Raw genomic sequence first — 24,640 nt, 5'->3', positions numbered from 1 at the left:
GTAGGAACTGGGAACCCAGCAATGAATGAAACAGCCTGTAAGCAGCTTAGAATCAATGGGGGGAGACTGACACCAAGCCAAATAAATGAGTACATTGTATAGTTTTATGATGGGATCAGTACTATAAGAAGAAAGCAAATTAAGAGAGAGGAAGTTCTGGGTGAGGTGGGGATGGCAACTGTTGATTCATCATTTGAAGGAGAGCAGGCAGAATAGACATCACTGAGGTGACTTATTTTGAGCCAAGATCTGAAGGAAGTGAAGGCATGAGCCAAGTGTGTATCTGGAGGAAGAGCATTCCAGGGAAAAGGAGCAGCCGGTGCCAAGTCTCTGAGCCTATTTCTCACGTTCAGGAAACAGCAAAGAGGCCAAGGTGGTTACAGTGGAGTGCTGAGAGGGGAGAAGAGGAGGCGATTTGGTCAGGGGTGGGCCCAAGTTTCACAGGCACTGGTCGGTAACTGTACAAAGTTTGATTTTTGTGATGGAAGGATGGAAAGCCATTGGGAGTTTTGAGCGGAGAAGTAACATGATCTGACTTTTGTTTTAAAACTCTTTTGAGTTGAGGCTAAAAAGGGGCAAAGACATAGCAGGAGCAGCAGAGGAGGTTATAGCAATTATACAGTTGAGTTATAGAGACAATGAAGGGGGTGAGAAATAAGCAATTTCTGGACACATTTTGAAGGCAGAGAGTACTTCATTTGCTGACAGATTAGATGTAGCAAAGAGAAGTCAAGGCTGACTCCAAAGTTTTCACACAAACAACAGGAAAGCTGGTTTCCTAAGATTAGTGCATGTAGAAGATCAAGGCTTTAGCTTTGTATTTTTGTTTTAGTATTAAGTAGTTAACTCAGTTTTAATGATAAGGAAAACAATGTTCAGGATAATTTAGCTACTGCTTCCATAGAGGTAAGGATAGAATGTTAAGAGATTTAAAAAAAAAAAAGACTCCCCACTAGATTTGGAGTAGGAGGGGAGATGTGAAGGAAGCATCCCTAGAGAAAATATCATTCGTACTAGATTTTAAAGGATGGGCTTCTCTGATGGCTCAGATGGGAAAGAATCCGCTTGCAACGAGGGAGACCCGGAGTTTGATCGCTGGGTGGGGAAGATCCCCTGGAGAAGGTAATGGCTACCCACTCTAGTATTCTTACCTGTAGAATTCTGTGGACAGAGGAGCCTGGCGGGCTACAGTCCAGGAGTCACAAAGAGTTGGACACAACTTTGACTTTAAAGGCTGGCTAGGAGTTCCTTAGGCAAGGGAAGAAAAGAAGGCAGGTTCCTCTCTAACAAGAGAAACAGTCCATTAGGTGACACATGCTGAACAGACTGTTTAAGTCAGAGAAAGTGTGTGTCTGAGGGCAGAGCTGCTGTTCTTGGGCTTTGTATTAATGTCAAATAGTTTCTCTCAAAGACAGCTCTTCCCAGCACCGATGTGTCTAAATACTCATTTGTTTGTAGGACAACAAGAACTTTCAAATTCCCTGAGGTTCTTGTCTCTCAAATCTATCTTAATCTCACTCAGCCTCACTTTCCTTAGCCTTTGAGATAACCTACTTCTGAATCCATCTTGTCATCAGCTCTTCTGATCAGAAAGATCAGTCATAGAAGCTCTGGTTATTTAGAAACATCAAGATCTGGGTATTTCTTAATTGTTGCCATGATGCAATCAAATGAGTCTCTCAGGAATGAATGTGAACTGAAAGGCATGTTCTCTCAGACTGGAGTGTAGGCATGATGGAAGACACCAGATGAATTTTGGCCAAGGTCAAGTTTGAAGCACTATGGGCTGATGGAGACTCTTGAGAGAAAGATCTGTAGCCTTGCCCTGAGTTTGGTGGTAACTTACTGGGTAACTTATGGGCTTCCCACGTGGTGCTAATGGTAAAGAAGCTGCCTGCCAAGGCAGGTGATAAAAGAGACGCGGGTTTGATCCCTGAGTTGGGATGATCCCCTAGAGTAGGAAATGGCAACCCACTCCAGTATTCTTGCCTGGAAAATCCCAGGGTGAGGAGGAGCCTGGTGGGCTATAGTCCATAGAGTTGCAAACAGTTGAACATGACTGAAATGACTTAGCACTTACTGGGTACCAATGGGCAAGGCCCGTTGCACCTCTGGGCTTCATTTATCTGTGGAGCAGAAATGATAGTAGAGCCTTCTTCTACTTCGAAGGGATATTGTGATTCCTTTGGGAGTCTTTAGTTCTGCCCTGAGGGCTTTTTACTGCCCATTTTACTTCTGGAAACACCTGGATGTTCCTCAATAGCCAGTGCTTCCATGGACTGAGACCAGAGGAGCTGTTGATGACCCAGTGATAAGATGGATTCAGAATCATATTTGTTGTCATTGTTGAGTCACTAAGTCATGTCTGACTCTTTGTGACTCCATGGACTGTAGCATGCCAGGCTACAGAATCAGGTTTTTCCAAAGCATAAAAAAAGTGAGACTGGGTAATTTTAAGGTGGGTTCAAGAAACTGGAAACAGAGGAACTTTGGAAGTATTCTGTTGCTATGAAAGAAAATACAGGTTCGGGCCTAGCTGGGCAGATATAACAGGTTCTTTTTAAAAGTTTTTTTAAAACAGGTGAACCTATTGCCGGGCAGGAATAGAGATATAGACATAGAGAAGGGACATGTGGACACAGTGGAGGCAGCGGAGGGGTCATCCCAAGGGATGACTTGGGAGAGTTGCACTGACATATGCACATGAACGCATGTAAAATAGATAGTCAGTGGAAGGCTGCTGTATGACGTGGGGGGCTCAGCCCAGTGCTCTGTGGTGACCTAGAGGGGTGGGGTGCGGGGTGGGGGGAGGGAGGGAGGCTAAAAAGGGGGGGGTATATGTATACGTACAGCTGATTCACTTTGCTATACAGCAGAAACTAACACAAAATTATAAAGCAATAATGCTCAAATAAAAAATAGTAAATGAAAAAACAAATAAAATTGGGACTATGTTTTCTGACATCTAAAAGAAATTGAACTTATTTGATGTACATTATTATGTAAATTATAGGTGTTCAATATAGTGATTAACAGTTTCTAAAGGTTGTACTCCATATATAGCTGTTATAAAATATTGGCTATCTTCCCCATGTTGTACAATATATCCTTGTAGCTTATTTTATACCCAATAGTTTGTCCCACTTAATCCTCTACCCCTTATTGTCTCTCTCTACTTCCTTCTCCCTACTAGTAACCACTAGTTTGTTTTCTATGAGTTTGCTTCTCTTTTTTTTATTATATCCACTAGTCTGTTGTATTTTTTAGATGTTATCTGTAAGCAATATCATACAACAATTATCTTTCTCTGACTTATTTTACTTTGTATAATGCCCTCCAAGTTCATCCATCTTGCTGCAAATGACAGAATTTCATACTTTTTTTTATGGCTGAGTAATATCCCATTGTATATATATACCACATTTTCTTTATCCATTATTCTGTTGATGGATGTTTAAGTTGCTTCCATATCTTGGTAATTGTAAATAATGCTGCTATGAACACTGAAGTATTTGCATCTTTTCAAACTAGTGTTTTTGTTTTGTTTTTTTATAAATACCCAGGAGTGGAATTTCTGGGTCATATGGTAGTAGAACAAACTCTTTTAGAAGGAAATGCCCTAATATTTTGAAAAGAATGGGTTGATATCCCCTAGAACAATTTGAGATTTATTAGTATCTGTCGTTGAAAGGAATTGCCCTTATTTTCTTGTTGTTTTTAAGACCTGCGTTTGATGGGTTGCCTCTCCTATGCCTCTCCTTCTCTTTCCCACTTTTCTCTGTTTGCCTCTTTCTCTCCTTCTTTGTCTCGGTCTCCTGTCCCTCCTCTGCCCCCTTGTCGTTTCCTCTATCCTTTTGTCCACTTGACAACTCCAACCCAGGACATACTACAGACGTATGTCTATAATATTGGGTTTAAAGCGAAAACAGTAAATAAAGACCTAACAGACTTCAGTTGTCTGTCAACTATGCCTCAAGAGCCAGTGTTTGCAATGTCTTGTGCAGGCGGGAGAGCAGTAATGCTGAACAAGAAGAACTGAGTCACAACAGACAGACATCTGTGTGCTCACCGTCTCTCCCTCCTGAGTTGCTGTTTCCTTTCCCACACCCACAGCTGAGCTCAGGGTAGCCTAAGAAAGTATCCATGACTGGCGTGATAGACTGAAGTCTTCAAAACTTGTACGGGCAGAGCCTGTCTCCTCTAGTACTGACATTGCCCCTCACACTTCCTCTTACTTTTGGTAGGAAATGGCTTCTGTCATTCAAGAGAGCAGATCTCAGCCCAAATCAACTCAAAGGCAAACCACTGAGTTCAGTGATTCATCTATAGAATTGGGAGTTTCAGCGAAAACAGCAAAGGTGCATAGATATTCAGTTCTTCTGGGAATAAGTAGATGCTTTCGTGTTGTTTGACTGATTAATTGGACCAAAGAAGCAATTCAGGCTTGACTTCCCCCTTGCTGCCCCTTGCTCTAGTCCCTAACAAATGTAAGACCTTCATCAGTGTTACTTCTTCCTCCAGCCTCATGTGACCAGAGTCGTACTGGACAGGATTCCTATGTCCTCATGGCCAGCTCCCAGGCGGAAATGGAGGAGTGGGTTAAATTCCTTAGGAGAGTCTCTGGCACGCCCTCTGGAGGTAAGGACCTCTGCAGGCTTTTCTGAACAGGTGTCTGTGACATCTCAGAGATGGGAAGGAAATAGTTTCAGACATGATCTTTCCTGGAACAGTGTTCAAAGAAGACCATGAGGGGACAACTCTGAGGCCATGCTCATTGCCACGGCTCTAAATTCCCTCCCCCAGTGATATCAAAGCCAACTCTAGATGGGCTGGAAAGACCTTTGCACTCATCAACAAATGTGTGTGATGCCCTGAAATGGTCCTTTCTCCTCTCTGGACACAGTGCTTTCGTCTGTAAAATGAATAGATTGGAGCAGCTGACCCCAGTCCCCAGCAGCACTAACCTTCAGCAGTACCAAGAGTCTGCCCAGTAACAGGGACTTCGGAACCTAAGAGGCTTGATGGCAGGATCTATGCTAAAAGCATAAGTAAGGCTGATCAGCACAGGAAAGGAAAGTTGCTGTGGGGTCAGGCTGGGGAGAGATTCTGGATTTGTGTCTCGTGTTGTAAGTATGCAGTAAATTCAGAACCAAACACTTTTCTGGCTTACAAGTATTTGAGTGTACAAGCTCAAACCTGAGTATTTGAGCTCTCTGAGAAACCTGATGCTGTGTCCACCAGGAGCCCTGCCTGTGATACCTAAAGTGAAAAAAATCTGAAATTAACAAACAGGTGAATCCAGTATGTGATTTTTCATGTCATAAAAAATATGAAAGAACTGATGTGGACATGATCTCGAGGGACCACATGACACAAATGAGTGCATTCAACTTTTTTAAGAAGACACTCATTTCTGTCAACTTCAGAATAACTGTATAGTACATGATTATTTATCAGTTATGATGCCTGTTAATTTGTAAATCATTTGCGGGGGGGGGCTTTTACAGCTCAAATATTATATATTTTTTAATTGCCCAATTATTTCTTTCAATAATGATGAGCATCTTAACAATTTTGTGGACATCAGAAAAAATATAGGAAAATAACCACCCATAGGCTACTGAAGATATTTTTATATTTTCCTTTCAGCCGGTGTTCATATATACACACTTCTTCCCCAGGATGACAAACATTGGTTATATGCAATTCAATACCTTTTATTTTCTAGTTTAATTTTCCAAAATGGTTGTATAATCTTAATTGGAAAATTTTATGCAAATGATGTTAAACAAGAAAGAGGGTCACACTTCTCATCTGTAGTCGCTCCTTCAGGAAACCAGGGGCAGGAACTTCCAGGAGGACTCAAGGAGCTGAGACTGAGAACTGAGGGGCAATGCAGCTGTTCATTCTGTTTTTCTCTGCCTGCTTGTCTGTTTTCATCTAATTGCCCTCTAGCACTCACACCAGTCCCAAATACTGCTGTGCTAGCCCCAGCTTTCCTGTATTTCTCCCTTAACTACCAGTGGAGATTGAGCTCAACCTCTTGTTCAGTCACTAAGTCATGTCCAACTCTTTGTGACCCCATGGACCTGCAGCACACCAGGCCTGTCTGTCCTCCACTATCTCCCAGAGTTTGCTCAAATTCATGTTTGTTGAGTCAGTGGTGCTATCTAACCATCGCATCCTCTGTCGCCCCTTTCTCCTTTTGCTTTCAATCTTTCCCAGCATCACGGTCTTTTCCAGTGAGTCGGCTCTTCACATCAGCTGGCCAAAGTATTGGAGCTTCAGTTTCGGCAACAGTGCTTCCAGTGAATGGGGTGGCAGCCGAGGCTGAGCTCATTCCCTTTCATGCATCACAGGCACTTGCGTAGCTCAATGAAGCTATGAGCCATGCCAAGACGGATGGGTCATAGTGAAGAGTTCTGCTAAAGTGTAAGGAAATGATAACCCATCCAGTATTCTTCCCTGGAGAACCCTGTGAACAGTATGAACTCAGCCTCTACCACTGCCCCATTCCAAATTCCTGGCTCAGCTGTGGTCAGGATCAGGGGCAGGGATGCTGTCCTGTGACCTATGACCTGCATGGGGGGCTGAGGGGTGGGCTGTGAGAACAGAAGTGACTTGGATGGGACAGCCAAACTCACAAGTGCCTGCCTTCTACTACAAAGAGCTGCAACCTACTACAAAAAAAAAAAAGAGTGTGATTTCATTAACCATTTCCCAATTCCTAAATATGGCATTATTTTGGTGCTAATCAAGTAGAGATGAGATGTTTATTTATTAAAGTTCTATTTGGTGATGCTCAGCCTGGCTGGTCTTATCTGTGACCTTCCTACTGCCCTGGATTGTGAGTTGGTTGACACTTTCTTTCCTGGATCCAGTGTTTTGACTAAACTGACAGGGGTAGTAGATGCCTTCTAAAATATGTACCTGTTCTGAGTCAGAATGCTGTGGATGTGCTGTGACCAGCGTTTGTGCCCCCTGTGGCGCTCTGCTCAGCCTTGTCAGGGTGAACAGTCATAACACAAACGGGGATTTCTCCCTCACCCCACCTGGAGGCCACCACCATCAGAAGCAAGTCAAGCATAAGTCCTGTAGGCAGAGGAAAGTCCAGGGGAGGAAAAATAAGAGCACGGAACTATTTATTTATTCAGAGAACAAGGTTTGGATTTGATGTGGCATCTCAGACCCTTCAAAGTTTTGCATTGAACCAAACTCGGAGATCTCAGGATGAGAAAGTATTTGAAGACAGCAGAGTCCAGTCTGAGGCCATGGGACAAGTCAGACATTTGTCCTTCCTGTTTTAAACTCAGGAAATTCCAGTCCTGAGGAAGTAAATGATTTTTCCAAGGGGCCCAGGTGTCAAGGGGTAGCAGCAGGGCTACTGTCTCTGTAGGGGCCCTCTTTTGCCTTGCAAAGTGCCTCAGATCTGGGTCTACTGGATCCCCAGGGCGCATCCTTCAGACACTGGGAGGACACTGAGATCTGTTGCTGCTGTCTTTGTCCAGCTCTTCATGAAACTTTCTATGACTTTTTTTCACCCAGAACCTAATCACTTCTCACCACCTTCACTACCACCATCCTGGTTGAGATGCCAGACTGTCTTGTTCGAATTGCAGCTTTGATCTCCATACTCTCTCCAGGCTTTCAGCTTCTCCATCTTATAGTCTGTTTTCAACAGAGCAGAAGAGCAAGCCTGTTAACTCTGTCATATCAAGACCCTGCTCTACTCACCACAGTCCAATAGCTTCCTTTCTCTGTCAGAGGAAAAGTCCAAAGCGTTAGGATGAATCCGTGCACAATCTGCCCCCATCCCTGTGACCTCTCGGACCTTGTTTTCTGGAACCCTCTCCAGTGCTCATTTCACTGCAGCATCACCAGCCTCCTTGATCTTCCCCAGACACCCTGGACACAGTCCTGTCTCAGGGCCCTGGCACTTACTGCTCTCTCTGTCTGTAATCCTCCTTTCCCAGGCAGCTGTGTGACTTGGTCCCTTGCTTTGCTCAGGTCCTTGCTCAGACATTACTTCAGCAAGCCCTGCCCCAATCGTCCTGTTTAATATCAAGCCCTTTTCCCACCAAGTCATTCTCATGACAGTTCTGCAGAGCTGAGGCTTCTTCCTGCCCCAGTTCCTTTTCTAACTCCCGTGATGGGAGAGATAGTCCACGTGGTTCCCATGCAAACCTAACTTCTTCTCCATGGCTCTTCCTGCCTCGGAACTGATTCTGAACATGCCTATAACCATGTCTGATTCTGGGACCAACTTCGGTGGATGTGTTTTATTGGGAGGGGGTGGGATTCCCCACAAGTTCAGCATTTCTTCTACAGAAGCTAGGTGTTATACAATTGAACTCAATTTTGACGCTATCTACAATGGTAAAGAGTCCACCTGCCAATGCAGGAGATGCAAGAGACATGGGAAGATCCCCTAGAGGAGGAAATGGCAACCCACTCCAGTATTCTTGCCTGGAGAATCCCATGGACAGAGGAGCCTGGTGGGCTCCAGTCCTTGGGGTGCAGAGTCAGATAAGACCGAGTGACTGAGCACACACGCATGCACCAAGAGATAGCTTCAGATTTCACAGATTAAGAACTCAGTCCTACAAGACTGCCCCCAAGCACGCACACACTTCATACGCCTTCGACAAGTCCATATTGTATCATGTGCATCTGACCAAACAGCTAGAGATTAGAAATTCCAACAATCCCTCCTTGGGTTCTAATAATTTTCTGGAGTGGCTCAGAGGACAGAGGCAAACCAGTTTACTTACTAGATTACTGGATGATTATAAAAGGACATAACTCAGGAACAGACAAGTAGAAGATATGGGTAGGGAAGGTATGGGTAAGCCCTCTCCCCGCGCCGGTCTATCAGTTCCTCCTTGTGTTCACCAACCTGGCAGCTTTCTGAACCCATTTTGTTTGTTTGTTTTTTTCTGGAGGCTTCATTACCTAGACAGGATTGATTAAATCAGTGGTCACTGGTGATTGAATTCAGCCGCCAGTCTCTCTCCCCGTCCCAGGAGGCTGAGACTGAAAGTTCCAAACCAATAATCACATGGTTGGTTCTCCTAGCAACCAGCCCCCATCCTTAGCTAGGATCCAAAAATTACCTCTTTAACATAACAAAAGACACTTGATCACTCTCATCTCAGGAAATTCCAAGAGTTTTAGGAACTCTGTGCCAGGAAATGGGTGGAAGAGCAAATATATATTTCTTATTATAAATCACAATATTGCACCTTGGAAAGCAACATTTTGGTGCACCTTGGTGTTCCAGCTTTTTCCTTCCTAAACAACCAGTTTATCTCTTTCCTCCTCTCCCCCTCCTTTTTTTTTTTTTTCACTACACTTTTCCTAAGGGTCTATCTGGAAAGGCTAGATTAATTTTCCCCAGAAGTTCTGGATGCAATTCTAGAGTTTTCTAGAATTAAGGAGAACAGAAAGGGAAGTGATCACATCTTAACTTTAAATGACTCTTCCCCAGGCTCCCAGCTGCCCATTTTCTTCAAACCATCTCCTCCCTTTAGTAAGATGGCCCTGACTTCCCTGGATCTGGCCCATCTCCAGGAGGCTGTTAGCCACTTTGCAAATTGTTCCTCAGTGGGGACCTGCTTTGCCCTCTTCCTCTGGAGGCTGGCCTCTGAGGTTTTCCTGAGCCATCGCTGGGCACAGAAGCGCTGCTCTAGGTTGTGTGTAGTTTTGCTCCATCCAACCAGGATATAAGACCCTGGGGCAGGTCCCAAGGTTTAAGACACTTTGGGTGTTTGCTAGCACTAGGCATGGAGCGTATAAATATGCAATTGTTCTATTCCTTGGGTTCTTTTTCTCCCTCATTTCTTACTGTGTCTGCAGCCCTCAGAGCAAAATTTCACAACCCTCAGCCCAGTGTTGCCTAAGGGAGTGTGGTTTCTGTAATTCACTGTTACCCCGTGTGCCCTGCATCATTTTCTCTAGCTAAATGGGACGTTACAAGGGATGGTCTCTGTTTATTTTTATTAATTCTTTCACCTCCTTTCCCCTGAGGCCTCAGCACTTGACAGATACTCAACAAATATTTATTTACTCAACAAATATTTCTTGAGCATGTGTCATGTGCCGAGCACTATGCCAGCACTGGGTACAACAGTGAGAGAGAGAAAGAGGAGAGAAAAAAAGACAAAGTCTCTACTTTCGTAGTCTAGTAAAAGACACAGAAAGGAAGTTAAAACTCCAAGGAAAACCATAAAATTACAATTGCATAAAGTACCATGAAGAATAAAACTCATGATGCCATATGGGGGGAAAATGTCTTTATTAAGAAGTTCAGGAAACTAATGATTCAGCTTCTATCTGAAAGGCCAGAAAAGGCCAACTAGGCAAAGAAGAGGGAAGAGGCACAGTGTCGCAGTCAGAGGAACAGCATGTACAAAGGTCCTGTGGCAGAAAGGAGAATGGGCTCTGGAGTGAGAGGAAGATGTGAACAGTGGAGATAGCCTGGTTAAAGCTGGGTCTTTATGCTAAGGTGGTTTGGATGAGGGTAGGGAAGGTGGAGATGGAGAGAAGTAAGCAGGTTTGCATAATGTTTCAGTGGTAACATTGCCCAGACATGGGAGTGAATTTGATACTTAAAGAGAATGTGGTATCAAAGATGAGTCCTCCATTTCTATGAGTGCATGGAGGGATGAACTTGGTTGGCAGCATCACACTGTCCAGGATCCTACCTGGCAGTCCTTCCCTGCCCTTTCCTGTCTTCCCCGTGACGCCGAGAGTCCATTTCAAGTCTCCTGGGCACGCCTATCTGGCTTGCTGCACTCTTTGCTGAGTCTTCTCAGTGGGAGGGGGGAAATCTTCTCATTTTACCCAGCAACCCACCTCCAAGATCCTTTTCTCTGAAGGCTCAACTGAGCCACGTGCAACTCATTTCCAGGGAAGGGTGGGCTGGCTTCATCAGCGCTAAGTGAAATCCTGTGTTCCTGCCAGAGGCTTTGATATATGGAGCGATGCTGGGAAGGGCTGTGTGTGGGCTTTCTTTTCTTTTTTTTTTTAACGCACCTCCCTGGTACTCCTTGAATGGCAGTTGACAATTAGCTGCTAAGTAAAAGGGGGCACTTATTTTTATTGCGGGGGCCTTGACAGCTTTATGTTCACTCTTTAAAAGCCAAGAGTCATGTGTGTTAAGGTGAGTGGGGAGGAGAAGATGTGTGGGAAGGAGGAAGGGAGGGCCAGGGGCAGGTGCCGACAGATCCCATGGTTTCAGTGCTGGAGTCAGAACCTGAGCAGTGTTTACAAGCATGTGTTGATCTGGAAGCAAGAGAGAATGGTTCCTGCAGCTTGTGGAGGAGGGAAGGTCTGAGGCTGGCCCTGCAGAAAGTACGATTCCTGGGCCCCCACCATGCCTCGTATCCCCAGGATGCCGCGGTGGGAGCTGGGCTGTGGCTTTCCTGCCCTGGCACTGCTCTTTTGCTGGAATTTCAGGAAGAAAACCCCCAAGCTCCAAAAGAAAGGTATTTCTTTCCAATTTCGTGATTTGGTTCTTCCAGGAAAAGACGCTTTGCCCAGTGTTCCCCTTCCCTCTCCTGTCTGAGAGGGGGATGCTGCTAGGACTGAGCCTCCGGGGACAAGAGTGGGGGAGCGGGGAGAGAGAGGCAGAGAGGGGGCTCTTGGTGACCTGGGCTGGACCGGAGGCCGGGTGGGAGGGCTCTTGTCCTGAATCCAGGAGTGTTTGAGCCATGATGAAAGAGGAATGAGGTTAAAAAGGAGGTGACAGCTAATCCTACTTGTGCTTAACAGAACCAATATAGAGTTCAGGGGTTTTCCAGCAAATCTAGGGTGGAAGCTAGAGAAGTAAGGAGTGAAGGGGGCTTGTGAGAGGAGACTAGACAGTTTACCCCTTTCTCTCTCTCCTTGAGCTTTTTGGATGTCTGAAATTTTACCTGGACAATTTTATTCCACTGACTTTAAACAAGAAAGATTAAAGTATACTGGTTTTAGAATCCCAGGATAAATATTAATATGATCTTGGACAGATTTGTAATCTGAGTCTCAGTTTTCTCATCTGTAAAATGGGACAATAATATCTAATTTATTATTTTTATGAGGACTAAATGAAAGAGCACATGAAAACTTTTAAGGTAGTTTGTCATAAAATTAGCTTAATTAATTAAATGTATTAATAATTATGTGGCATATTATAATTACTTAAGATTTGTACCTGTTTAGATGGAAATGCGTTTGTTAATGGTAATGGGTCCAAAGTAATGAGCAATTCTGAGTGGACGAGTGGTTGGAGAGGGTAGAAAGGGCAGTTCCCTGAAGGGCTGAGTGCAAGCTAGGAGGGCACAGAAAGGGAAGCTGGGTTTCTCCTCTTAGTACTGTTGGGGAGGGAAATGGCCTTTGAGTACTTTCCAACCCACTGTCTGTTGTCTTTCCCCCTTCACTGATTCTTCAATAGTTTCCCTAGATTTCTCAGTTCATCTATTCCCTTATAGCTAGGCTATTTCTTGTCTACCTGGGGTCAAGGAATTCAGGATCTTTGAATTCTTTGTCCACCCAGGATCAAAGAATTCAGGACACTCTAGCAATCCAGATCCAGAATTCAGAGGTAGGTAGAACTCAAGATTGGGTCTTTGAAGTCCCAGGGATGTTTTGGACTCCAAACTCCTAACATGTGATGTGAGATAAGAGTGACAGACTGATGTGGACAAACTGAAGAAACAGGTTTGCCCTTTCTCTCATCTTAGAAGGGATCTGTGGGGTCCCGTGTCTCCAGAGCAGGCAGCGGTCATGTCTGGTTGGTAAGACTAGCTTGCACTGATTTCCAGGCTGGAGCTGGAAAGTTTGGAGTCTTCATCATATGGATGATATTTAAAGTCGTGAGTTTAAATTGTGATATTTAAAGTACATGCAAAGGCGGAAGGAAAAGCTTGGGACATTAACCTTTAATGGACAGGGAGAAAGGAGGAATCATCCAAGGGGGCTGAGAATGAGGCTGGTGAAATAAATGGAGAACCGAAAGCCATGTGAGAAATTGTCTCAAGAAGGAAGGGGTGATTTGCTGTGTCACATGTTGCTGATACAGCAGTTCAGAAAAAGACTGAGAATTTGATCACCAGACTTTAAAAATGTAGAGGCCATTGATTTCCTTTCCAATCAATCCTAAAGGAAATCAACCCTAAAGATTCATTGGAAGGACTGATGCTAGAGCTCCAATACTTTGGCCACCTGATGGGAAGAGCCCAACTCACTGGAAAAGACCCTGATGAGATTAAATGAGAGATTAAAGGCAAAAGGAGTAAGCGGCAGCAGAGGATAAAATGGTTAGAGAGCATCACTGACTCAATGGACATGAACCTGTGCAAACTCTGGCATGCTGCCAGTCCATGGGTTCACAAAGAGTCAGACACAGTGACTGAACAACAACAAGTTGATTTCCTTGACAAGTGCAAGTTTGGGGAAGTGCTGAGCAGAGTGCATTTGGGAGAGAAGGGATGAGGAACAGGAGGAGTGGGAGACAGCAGGTAACAGCTCTTTGAGGACTAGTCTGTCATGTGCCAGGCTCTGTGCCAGGAGATAAAAATAGATGGTGAGCCAGACAGGCTGTCTGCCTCTGAGGAACCCACAGTCCAGTGGAAGAGAGATACTTAAATAAATCATCGTAAGATGACATGAGAAGTGATGGAGGTATACACAGGGAGTGCCGTGAGCACAATATAGGGAATAACCAATTCCCTCTTAGGAGAAGGCATTTGAGTTCAGGCTACAGGAAAATCAGGTTTCCCAGTGGGTAGGAGGAAGGGCTTTCACTCCAGAGTTTTAAGAGGAAGGCTGGTTTTCCTTCTATCATAATCTACAGTTACCAAAGACTCTGGGCTGCAGCAGATGCTCAAGCTATATTTGCCAAATGATTTTGTGAATTCCAGTGGAAGGAGTTTGTGAAAAAAAGAATTGCAGAAGCACCCATTACAACAATGTTTGCAGTATGAGTGAGGATTGAGAAGAGAGGCAGTTTAAAGTGAATTGAAAATGTCCTGATCTGTTAAGAAGGAAGGAAGGGGTGTTGCACATCATTCTAATGTGCAATAGTTAGTACCTTGTGTTAATGGCTTTGTATTCTCAATGCCTAGGAAACTGCCTACTGCTTGAATGACTGACTGAATTGCTATTGCTTGTGAGAAAGTCTATAGGAGGAGCAGTGACTTGGGAGAGTTGGGAGTGGGATGAGAGTAAGATTGGAGAAGACAGTGGGAGGACTGCCATCAGACATTGGGCTTACAGGAATAGAGGAGAGAGAGAAAGAAATGAGAGAGGCAGAGATGATATCTATAGAAAGAAATTGGACCAGATATGCAGATTTGTGTCAGTTTATGGGTGCTATCCAAATGCATAGACTTGTATGAACTTTCCCAAGGATAACACCTAGAGTGAGGAGCAGTCTGAATTGGGATGCTAGGAAATGACACATTGAAGGAACAGGTAGAAGATGGGCAAGTACAGGACCCTGCAGAGGAGCCTGCAGGGAGATGAGACTAAAATGAGGGTGGATATTTCATTGCCATGTAGGGAGGAAGTCTTGAGGAAGGAAGGAGAATCAATACCATTGGTCTTCAGAGAAGACCAGCAGATTGTGGAATGAATGAAGGTCAGTTCAGTTCAGCCGCTCAGTTGTGTCTGACTCTTTGTGACCAAAGAGTCACATCACCAACTCCTGGAGCTTACTCAAACTCATATGTCCATTGAGTCAGTGATACCATCCAACCGTCTCATCCTCTGTCATCCCCTTCTCCTCCTGCCTTCAGTCTTTCCCAGTATCAGGGTCTTTTCTAATGAGTCAGCTCTTCTCATCTGGTGGCCAAAGGATTGGAGCTTCAACTTTAGCATCAATCCTTCCAATGAATATTCAGGATTGATTTCCTTTAGGATTGACTGGTTTGATCTCTGTGCAGTCCAAGAGTCTTCTCCAACACCACAGTTCAAAAGCATCAGTTCTTCAGCACTCAACTTTCTTTATGGTCCAACTCTCACATCCATACATGACTACTGGAAAAATCATAGCTTTGACTATATGGATCTTTGTCAGCAAAGTAATGTCTCTTCTTTTTAATATGCTATCTAGGTTTGTCAGACTTGGCCATTAGGAGGGCATGAGAAATCTTAGGGAACAGATTGGGTGGGAAGATGCTGGTGAGGATACCAGATTGAAATAGATTGAGAGGTTACATGAATAACAAGGGAAACAGTGGAGGCCATGAGGGTGGATGACTCTTTCCAGAAGCATACATGTTTCTCTGTAAGCATATTGGTGAAGAAAAGAAAGGAAGTATTTTCTGATTGCAGGAGAGCTGGGGTGCGAAATGATTCTTTAATAAACTGGTAAAGACTTAGATGCAGATGCTCTTTCAATTTAAGATATCAAAGAAGAATGAAGTCCTAGAAAAGTCAGAAAAGGAGGATACCCCAGTTTAAGAAACATCATCTTAGGCAAAAGCACAGAGTACTTTTCTTCCTCCAAGAGAGGACAGGCAGATGGACAGAGGAGGGAGGATAGGAAAGGCAGGCACTAGAGATCACAGTTTCTTTCATGATGTCCTCCATTTGGGGAGATAAGGACAAGATGAGACAAGGTCACCTGCTAAGACAGAGGGGAGGGGATGAGTGGTGTTCAAGGGTGTGGTGAAGATTTGGACCTGAGGAGATGCTGGAGGGTAAAGGGATGTTGGGAAATGCGTGTCCTGGGGAGAATGACATTGAAAGTCGTGACTGTGGACCATGGGAGGAAGAGACAATGAACACAGGAAGAAGGCTGAGAGACTCAGATGAGGAGGAAAGCTGGTGGACGGGCTGTGCAGAGGTGTGCAAGAAGGAGCTTGATTTCAGATCATCTGCCTCAAGACCTCAGAAATAGAGCTCACGTTTGACAGCTCTGACATCTTTGTATTTGGGGTATCTTTCTCTACTGTGATCCAGTGGGCCCCTTGAGCCCAAATGTCAACTGCTCTGAAACACATCTGCTTTTCCCTCTAAGGTGCCCTCCCTAGAACTCTCAAAGGGAATTTTTTAAATGCCCCATTGTCTATGCTTTAAGTCAGATCATTTAATCGTTTCCTTCCAACTTGGTGAAAATATCTAGCTAGCGCCTTTCACAGATAAATAGAAACCTAATTCTATATATTTCCTGACACCCTCTAATTGTTTCTTATCATTTTGCATGGGTCCTTTCATTTTCATAACTTGGTAGTAGGCTAATTAAAAGCGAGAGTCACCTCTTACAGGCCCTTGTTTATAGAATCCATTCCACATGGCCTGCTGCTGATACATGCAAGGCACTCAATAGATGCCAGTGTGAGGCTGAATTCACTTACTGAGGGCATCCCTATTAGGGTTTAAAGTATGGAAATGCCCAAATTGTCATTAATCGTGGAAAGCACTTGCTTAAAAATGACATAGCTCATTAAGTGATTCAGCAAAATTGTTTGACTGTCTACCTTGTCCCCATGCTAAACATAAGGGTGGAATCAGGTTGAGTTGGATTGAGAGGTTACTTGAATGACAAGAGAAGAAGTAGAAGCTCTGAGGGCAGGTCACTCTCCTGGCCTACCCCTGGCATTAGGGAGCCTACAGTCTTGCAGAGGGCACAGCGCAGATGAGTGGTAGTAACCCAGTGAGAAAAGGTTTGGGAAAGTACAGAAGGGATGTGGATGCACTGAGTGAGGATGGAGTCCCTCAGGCGGGGTCAGGGAAGTCTTGGCAGAGGTGATGGTATCTGAGTTGGGCCAAGGAAGACATGGGCTTCCCTTCTGGCTCAAATGATGAAGAATCTCCCTGCAATGCAGGATACTGGGGTTCGATCCCTGGGCTGGGAAGATCCCCTGGAGAAGGAAATGGCAACCCACTCTAGTATTCTTGCCTGGAGAATTCCATGGACAGAGGAGCCTGGCAGGCTATGGTCCATGGGGTCGCAGAGTCAGACACGACTGAGTGACTAACACTTTCGCTTCAAGGAAGACATAGAATCTTAGTAGACAGGGAAGAGAGAGATGAGCAGAGTGGGCAGCTAGAAGAGACCGTCCAAGGGCATGTAGTCTGGTGAGTACTGTGAGCTTTGAGATCATCAGGGTGAGGTGCCTTTGGGGGTGTGAGAGGAAGTCAAGCCAGAAAGGTAGGTGGGGGCTGGTCCAGTTGCCGACCTAAGGGATACTGGCCCTGGTTTTCAGATTTTACCCACAGAAATATTGAAGCAGACAGTCTCACTGGCATGCTGTAAATAAAACAGATAACAGCCCAGCAGGTCTGAGGTGATGAGGATCCCCTAGAGCTTTGAGGGGTAATTTGAAAAATGCTGCTGTGGCCATTGGGGAAGAAGTGGGTGACTGTTAAAAATGGAAGCATACTTGGGTAGACCAGCTGTACAAAGGTAAGTAGCTGGAAGATTTTGAACAATTATAGGTGAGGAGATCACAGCAGAGGTAGGAGAAGGAGGAGTCCGGCCTGGCCTCAGGCAGTGGGGAGTAAAGAGGACACGGATTCCAGAGATATGGCTGCAGCTCTTACATGTGGCATCCACATTAATTAGAGACCAAATACAGGGGACCCAGAGAGAGAATCATGGGGAAAACCAAAGGACTTTGGGCACAGCGTCCCAGGGATTGGAGTGGTCAGTGTATCAGATCCCTCATGATGCCAGAGAGAAGGCCAGGCAGGACAGAAATGAAACCATGACCGTCTTCTGACCTGAAGACATGAAGGGCATGGGGCCCTGGTGGAGAAATGGGTAGCCAGCCAGTGTCCTGATTCATAAACTAACCTTGTTCCACTGCTGGGGTGGGGAAATTATAGAGCCAGATGCCGGCAGGGCTGGGTGGGGCGGGCCCACACATGCTTCGCTGGAGGCAGTGTAAGTCGGAAAAATATTTCTGGAAAACCATTTGCATACCATAGTCATTAAAATGTTCAAACGGCTTGACCTAGTAATTCCACATGTGAGAATTGGCCCTAAGGAAATAGTTCAAAAGGAGAAAAAAACCAATGTTCATCCAATCCAAATGTTCATCAATCAATTAAGCAATTAATTAGAAATTATACATTGAACTAGATACATTCCAGGAACTCTGCTAGGCTGGTGACCATGTTCACTGTGGCAGTGTTAACAATAGTAGAACATAGTAAACAACATAAATTATTTAAAATGCTGCGATGGTTTAATACAGTATGAGACATCCATATGATAGACTATTATGCTTTAATGCTAAATGACACAAGCAGAATTCAAAACAGCCTACTTGCTTCTCTTGTGTTTACTGCCTGGGCGTGAATTCTGACTTGTACTGTGTCCTGGCACCTGACCTTGGCAAGTTCATTAGCGCCTCTAAGGCTCTATATCTGTAATAGTAAGACAGTTATAACAATACTATCTCATGGAGTTGGCTGTCAAGATTAAGTGAGGAAAGGTGTTCAAATTTAGCACAATTCCTAGCACAAGACAAGCAGTCATTAAAAGTGAGTTGTTCTTTTAAATACTATAAATGTAGACAAACAGACTGACCGACAGCCTCAAATGGACAGCCCCCACTTTATAGCCCCAGGAAAAATGATGTGTGTGTGTCTTGTATATTTTGTTCAGTATCATTGCAGAAAGTCCTATCACTTTGGCTGCTCAGTTCTGCCAAGGGAAATCGGAGTGATGGGCAGGCTCTGCTTTCTCTCTTCCCAGCCGTGTTTGGCCAGCGCCTGGATGAGACCGTGGCTTATGAGCAGAAGTTCGGCCCCCACCTGGTGCCCATCCTAGTGGAGAAGTGTGCCGAGTTCATCCTGGAGCATGGTCTGAACGAAGAGGGCATCTTTCGACTGCCTGGGCAGGACAACCTGGTGAAACAGCTGAGAGATGCTTTTGATGCGGGGGAGCGGCCCTCCTTTGAGAGGTATGCTGCGCTCGCCTCGTCGCCCCTGTGCCCTGCTTGGCTGAGAGGACCTTTGTCTACCAGTTGAGCCATGGGACTTGCATAGATGCTGCCAAAATCCCTGGCTTGCAACAGAAAAAGCCTTTTGTTCTGTTCATAACTCATAATTTGGCAGCCTGGAGCATCGGTAGAGAAGTGTGCTGACCATTCATGTGAGAGAGGACATGAACTAGGACTAGGGCCTTGCAGGTCAGTCAACAGGTATGTAGGATATGGGGAGGGGAACGCGGACTAAGGGAGAAAGATGGGACCTAGCTCAAGGCGCACGATTTGGAGCAGATGAGGGATGGAGAATGGCAGAGCTGGCTGGGCAGACTTGGGGTGGTGGATTAGGCACCGTGTCAATATCCGAGGGTTCCGATGGTCTTCCTTGGCTTTCCAGAAACAGCCAGGGCCAGGACTTCTTGTTTATTTGCGGGAACACAGTCCTGTGCAACTCTGAACTTGATTCTGAACCCTTTGGAGGGGAGTACAGACTGACATCATGGCAGCCTGGTGTTCTCCCGGTCTCGTCTCTGGAGGTTGCCCAGCCCCATTTGGGGCATTTCAGGTGCAATGATGTTTCTTCCGCCCTCGCCCTCCCCACTGCCCCCCCACCACTGCAGCTACACAGCCGAAGTTTTCTTCTCTGCCCTGCTCAACTGGCACAACCCCCAGCGACATTGTATACTTTTGACCTGTTGTGCAATATTTGCTCAGTTGCCTGCACGCGCTTGTCCTGCTGGCAAGAAAGAGCCATTGTTCTTTCCAAATCTGCAGCCCGTAAACCGAGGTTTAGTGAGCCGGGCCTGAGCTCTCACCAGTCTCCAAAGATTGGAATCCCCCCAGGAGCCTGTTTACATTGGAGAACTAGGGCTGATCCTGGGACAACCATGGACAGCTAAGTGTGTCTCACCCTCCCTCTCCTTCCCCTCCCGCTCCAGCCACCAATGATGCCCACTCTCCTTCGGAAGCATCGCTGAGACCTGTCTCTTTCTCTCCATTCTCAGCCACCGTCTTGGTTTGGAGCATCATATGTCTGTCTCTGCTGTCCTTGGCATCCAATAGGTTAATTTATCAAGGTGCTCTGTTTTAACAGGAAAGCAACAGGCAAAGATGTTACTGGAATGAGAGCAGGTTACGGGCATCAAATTTACAGAGCTTTCTGGGAGGACCATAAATCACATTTCACCATCAGGCACCTGTTCAATCAAGCGCACTATCTTCACACTGACTTTTCTTCTTATGTTTTTAACGAGCTTTGCGTGGATCAAAAGATGCAGATGGGTTATTGCTAAAGTAATGAGAGCAGTCAGCCAGGAGGACTAGAGGTGATTATGGGAGTTGCCAAACATCTGCCCGAGGCTTGAGCTCCTACACCTATAAAGTCAGTCTGGGTGGTTGGAGTTGAGTCTTTGATTCCTGTGAAATATTTGGGGCCGGAGGGAGGAGAGTTACACACACCTTGTCTGATTGCTCCACCCCCTAGGACTGAGGAATAGAATTTACACATCCAAAGTAAGAAGGGTCACCTAAGGCTCTTCAGGGCCGACTCCTGGGGCCACGTGACCCCTAGGGTACTTGTCTAGATCTTCTACATTGGTCGTGCGTACAGTTCCACCATCAGATCCCCCGAATTACCTCACTAGAAAGAAGAAAAACAAAGGTGCTCTTATTTGGTAGGTTCTACTGCAGATGTATCTGGTTCTCATTAAACATATAAATAAGAATTTTAAAATGTCTTTGTCAAGTTACTTCTGGGCTGGATACTGCCCATATATGATTCGCTTCCCATACCTATATTTCTGTGAGAAAAGGACAAGTGTGCCACATTATAAGGTCAGTGTTACAACACAAGGGTTGACAGACCATCTGAGAGGCCTTGGCTAATCTCTGATGGGTTAGTCATTGAACTCAGAAGTCGCTTGGCTCCTGACTTGTTCTTAGGCTTTGATTAAAAAAAAAAAAAAAAAAAAAAATATATATATATATATATATATATATATATATATGGACATTTCATTAGATTGGAGGAAAAGCAAGCAAACTCAGGAAAAATCATGCTGGAAATTTAGACTATAACCATGATATTTGAGCCAGTTCTGTAACCATGGGGGCACAGACATTAAACCAAAAACTTAGACAAAACTGTATAGTTCTATTGTGTTAAGTGCCAAAAAATGAAAAATAGTTCATTTTTATAACTAAAAATAGTTCTATTTTTAGTTTCCTTTTTTCATCATTTTTCTTTTCAGCAGGGGGCTTTTGACATGATCTACTGGATTTAGGGGGCTTCCCTGGTGGCTCAGACAATAAAGAATCTGCCTGCAATGCAGGAGACCTGGGTTCCATCCCTGGGTTGGGAAGATCCCCTGGGAGGAGGGCATGGCAGCCCACTCCAGTATTCTTGCTTTCACCCCAAAATGGCACTTAATCTGAGATACAGTAATCAAGCCTGAGTATTTAGCCAAGCCAAGCAGAATTATCTTCCCCTGACAAAATGAACTGGAAAGCATTCAGTGGGTTACAATATTCTATGATGATTTAGATGGCTAATTGTGCTTTTTGATGATAACTTTGAAGTATCAATCCTGTATCTGTGGTTACAATCCCTTTCTCTTTTCTAATGTTGGTTATTACCTTCTCCTGATTGAGCTATCTATAGAGTTTGACTTTTTTGTTGCTGTGTTTATCTTCAAAAGTTTCTGGTTCTTGATGTATTATCTATACTATTTCTCTCATTTCAAATTCTTTGTTTTCCATATTTGTTCTGTGGGTGTGTTCTGAGTTTTGGGGGCTGTGCCACATGATGGATGATGCATTGGAGAATGGAGTCATGGCAATAGGAAGCCAAATAGGGGCTGGGGCAGAATCCTGGCAAAAGACAATGGCCTTCTGGAACAGGGTGGGGAAAGGAGGGGCAGGACTTAGAGGGATTCCGGGGCACTTGCAGAGTAAGATTAGAGGATGTGCGGTGGGGGAAGGGCTTCAATCAAACCAGAGACGCCCATTGGGTGGACAGTGACTCAGGGGCATTGGGACAAAGGAGATTTCTGGAGTTAGGAGAATGCTGCTCTGCAAAGTGTCAGATGCTATTTTCTGGGGAACTTCTCCTGCATTTTGATGAGAGGGCTTTGCCAAGGTATTTTTAGGCAGTGACTCAGCAGGGAAGTCTTTTCCAGAGCCCCCACCTTTAAGTGAATAGTCCCCACCCCTGATTTCCTGAAGGCAGCAGTGGAACAGAGGCAGGACTCTGTGCTTGCTTGAGTTCTGCTTTGAGTTAGAGTTCACGGGCCGCAAAGACTGGAGCCTTTTCAGAAGGCAGCTCCAACCACCAGCCGTCAAAACAAACCAAAGAGAAAACATTTACATGAAACGTCAAGACAGAGAGCTCCACAGTCAAGCCATGATGTTCTGGTTTCTGAGGCCTCAAATGCCTGCCTTCTCCTCCTCATGCCCACATCCACCCCTCCTGGCCCTCCTCCAAGAGTCATTCCTACCCAGCCCATCCACTTCTGTATCCCCCATTGCTGATGTCCAGGAAGCACTCAGATCAGCTGAACCTTTTACCACATCACAGCTTTTCAAAATACTACTGGGGCTGTCTCTTACAAACACCAGTTTTTTCTTTTTCTTTCTTTTTTAATTGAAGCATAGTTGATTTACAGTGTTTGGAGTGTACAGCAAAGTGCTTCAGTTACACACACATATGTATCTATTCTTTTTCAGACTCTCTTCCATTGTAGGTTATTACAAGATATGGACTATAGTCCCCTGTGCTATGCAGTAGTCCTTGTTATTTACTTACTTTATATGTAGTGGTGTGTATGTGTTAATCCCAGATCCCGATTTACCCCAACCCACCTTCTTCCTTTGCTAACCATGAATTTGTGTTCTATGTCTATGAATCTATTTCTGTTTTGTAAGTAAGTCCATTTGTACCATTGTTTTAGATTCCACATGTAAGCGATATCATATATTTGTCTTTCTCTATCTGCCTTACTTTACTTAGTATAATCTCTAGATCCATCCATGTTGCTGCAAATGGCATTATAAGATTTTTTTTAAAAGGTAGAGTAACATTCTATTGTGCATATATGTAGCACATCTTCTTTATCCATTCATCTGTCAATGGACATTTAGGTTGCTTCCATGTCTTGGCTATTATAAATAGTGCTGCTATGAACAGTGGGGTTCATGACCAGTTTTCCTTGATATGAAATAAGCATATGTTTTTTCACTATTGAGCTTCAAGTTTATGGAATATTCAGACTCACTTTCTCTTATAGAGCTGTGGGATAAATGCAATAAACTCCATAAACCCCAGGGATTTTCTTAAAGGGCCACAAATGAAATATTTAGGCTCTGTGGGTCAGACAGTATCTACTGCAGCTACTCAACTCTGTTCTTATAGCATGAAATCAGCTGAAGACAATACAAAAATGAATGAGCATGGCTGTGTTCCTGTAACACTTTATTTATGGATGCTGAAATTCAAATTTCATATAATTTTTCACTTGCCATGAAATATTCTTCTTTTGGGCAAGCCCCCCCCCCCCCCAGCAGCCATTTAAAAATGTAAAACCCATTCTTAGCTCACAGGATGTACACATAAGGGCAATAGGCCAGATTTGGCTCCTGGGCCATGGTTTACCGTCTTGCCTCCATCCTCCTTGTTGATACATGCGCTGCCTGCCCCATGCCCTAATTCCTCATCATTCTTCAAATCTTTTCTGAAGAGTCTCCTAGGACTCCCCAGTTCTGTGTTGGATATCCCTTTTCTACATTTCGATGCAGTCGCAGGTCCGGAACTTCCTTTTTCTTTGCACTAACCAGACAGTATTATAATGACTTGGTAACATTTGAGTCTGTACAGCTTTCTCGCTCCATGAGGACAGGGGTCTTGTGTGTCTCCCAGGTTCACTGCTGAAATCCCTATATCTGACATAGTATCTTGAACCTAGTAGATTCTCTCAACACTTACTGTTGAGAGTAAGTGTTGAATAAATGATCATGTAAATATATGAATGAACCCCAGAACTATGTTAAACTTTCTGAGGGATTAAAGAGAACAATGGGCCATAGCTATAAATGAGTTATTGCATGAAAAACTATAGACTACATAGAAAATGCTAAATTGTAATATACTAAGTGACTTAGAGAAAGAAGAAAGCAATGAAGGCTAGATAGTTTAACAGGTTTAATGGAAAAGTAGACCTTCAACTTATCTTTGAGGCACTTAGGTAGAAGAGATAAAGGAAATGGTGTTGGGGATTGTTACTCCAGAAAGGGGAGTAGCAAAAATATTTTAGTCAAATGCGTCTTTATCAAACTCTTCTCCTTTGCAAAACTTCCTTTTGGGGACCTGGGATTTTATTCAGTGGATTGCCAGCAGGAAGGTGAGGAGAATTCTGGAACTTTACTTTCAAAAAGCATTGCTTATTTTCCTCCAGAGATACAGACGTCCACACGGTGGCCTCCCTGCTGAAGCTTTACCTCCGAGACCTCCCAGAGCCCGTGGTTCCCTGGAGCCAGTACGATGGGTTCCTGCTCTGTGGGCAGCTCATGAATTCAGATGAGGCAAAGGTTTGTACGTCATTAGAGTAAGTTGTCCTACTTTGGAAAAAGGTAATGGTTACTGAACACTAGTCTGGTAGGCAAGCAACAGTGGGTCAGGGGTGGACCTTTTGGTGAGATACTTTGTTAAACTAGAACTTTCTCAACAG

At 44.5% G+C, this 24,640-nt stretch overlaps 1 protein-coding gene across 7 annotated transcripts in view; it reads left to right on the top strand.

Moving 5' to 3' along the window:
• The window catches only part of ARHGAP25 (Rho GTPase activating protein 25), an 87,836-nt gene that overhangs the window by 50,575 nt on the left and 12,621 nt on the right, over positions 1 to 24,640 (top strand). For 5 of the 7 annotated variants that reach the window (XM_043917601.1, XM_043917600.1, XM_043917604.1 and 2 more), the window contains exons 4-6: positions 4,522 to 4,638; positions 18,689 to 18,896; positions 24,368 to 24,500. In XM_043917601.1, the coding sequence (XP_043773536.1) occupies positions 4,522 to 4,638; positions 18,689 to 18,896; positions 24,368 to 24,500 (458 nt within the window). Of the gene's footprint in view, positions 1 to 4,521; positions 4,639 to 11,209; positions 11,487 to 18,688; positions 18,897 to 24,367; positions 24,501 to 24,640 lie in introns of those variants that run through there. The other 2 variants (XM_043917606.1, XM_043917605.1) reach the window with 2 other exon arrangements.

This window comes from Cervus elaphus, chromosome 11 (assembly GCF_910594005.1).
Source record: "Cervus elaphus chromosome 11, mCerEla1.1, whole genome shotgun sequence".
Lineage (NCBI taxonomy): Eukaryota > Metazoa > Chordata > Mammalia > Artiodactyla > Cervidae > Cervus > Cervus elaphus.
The sequence above is the reverse complement of the archived record's forward strand: the minus strand, read 5'-3'. Positions and strand labels throughout refer to the sequence as shown.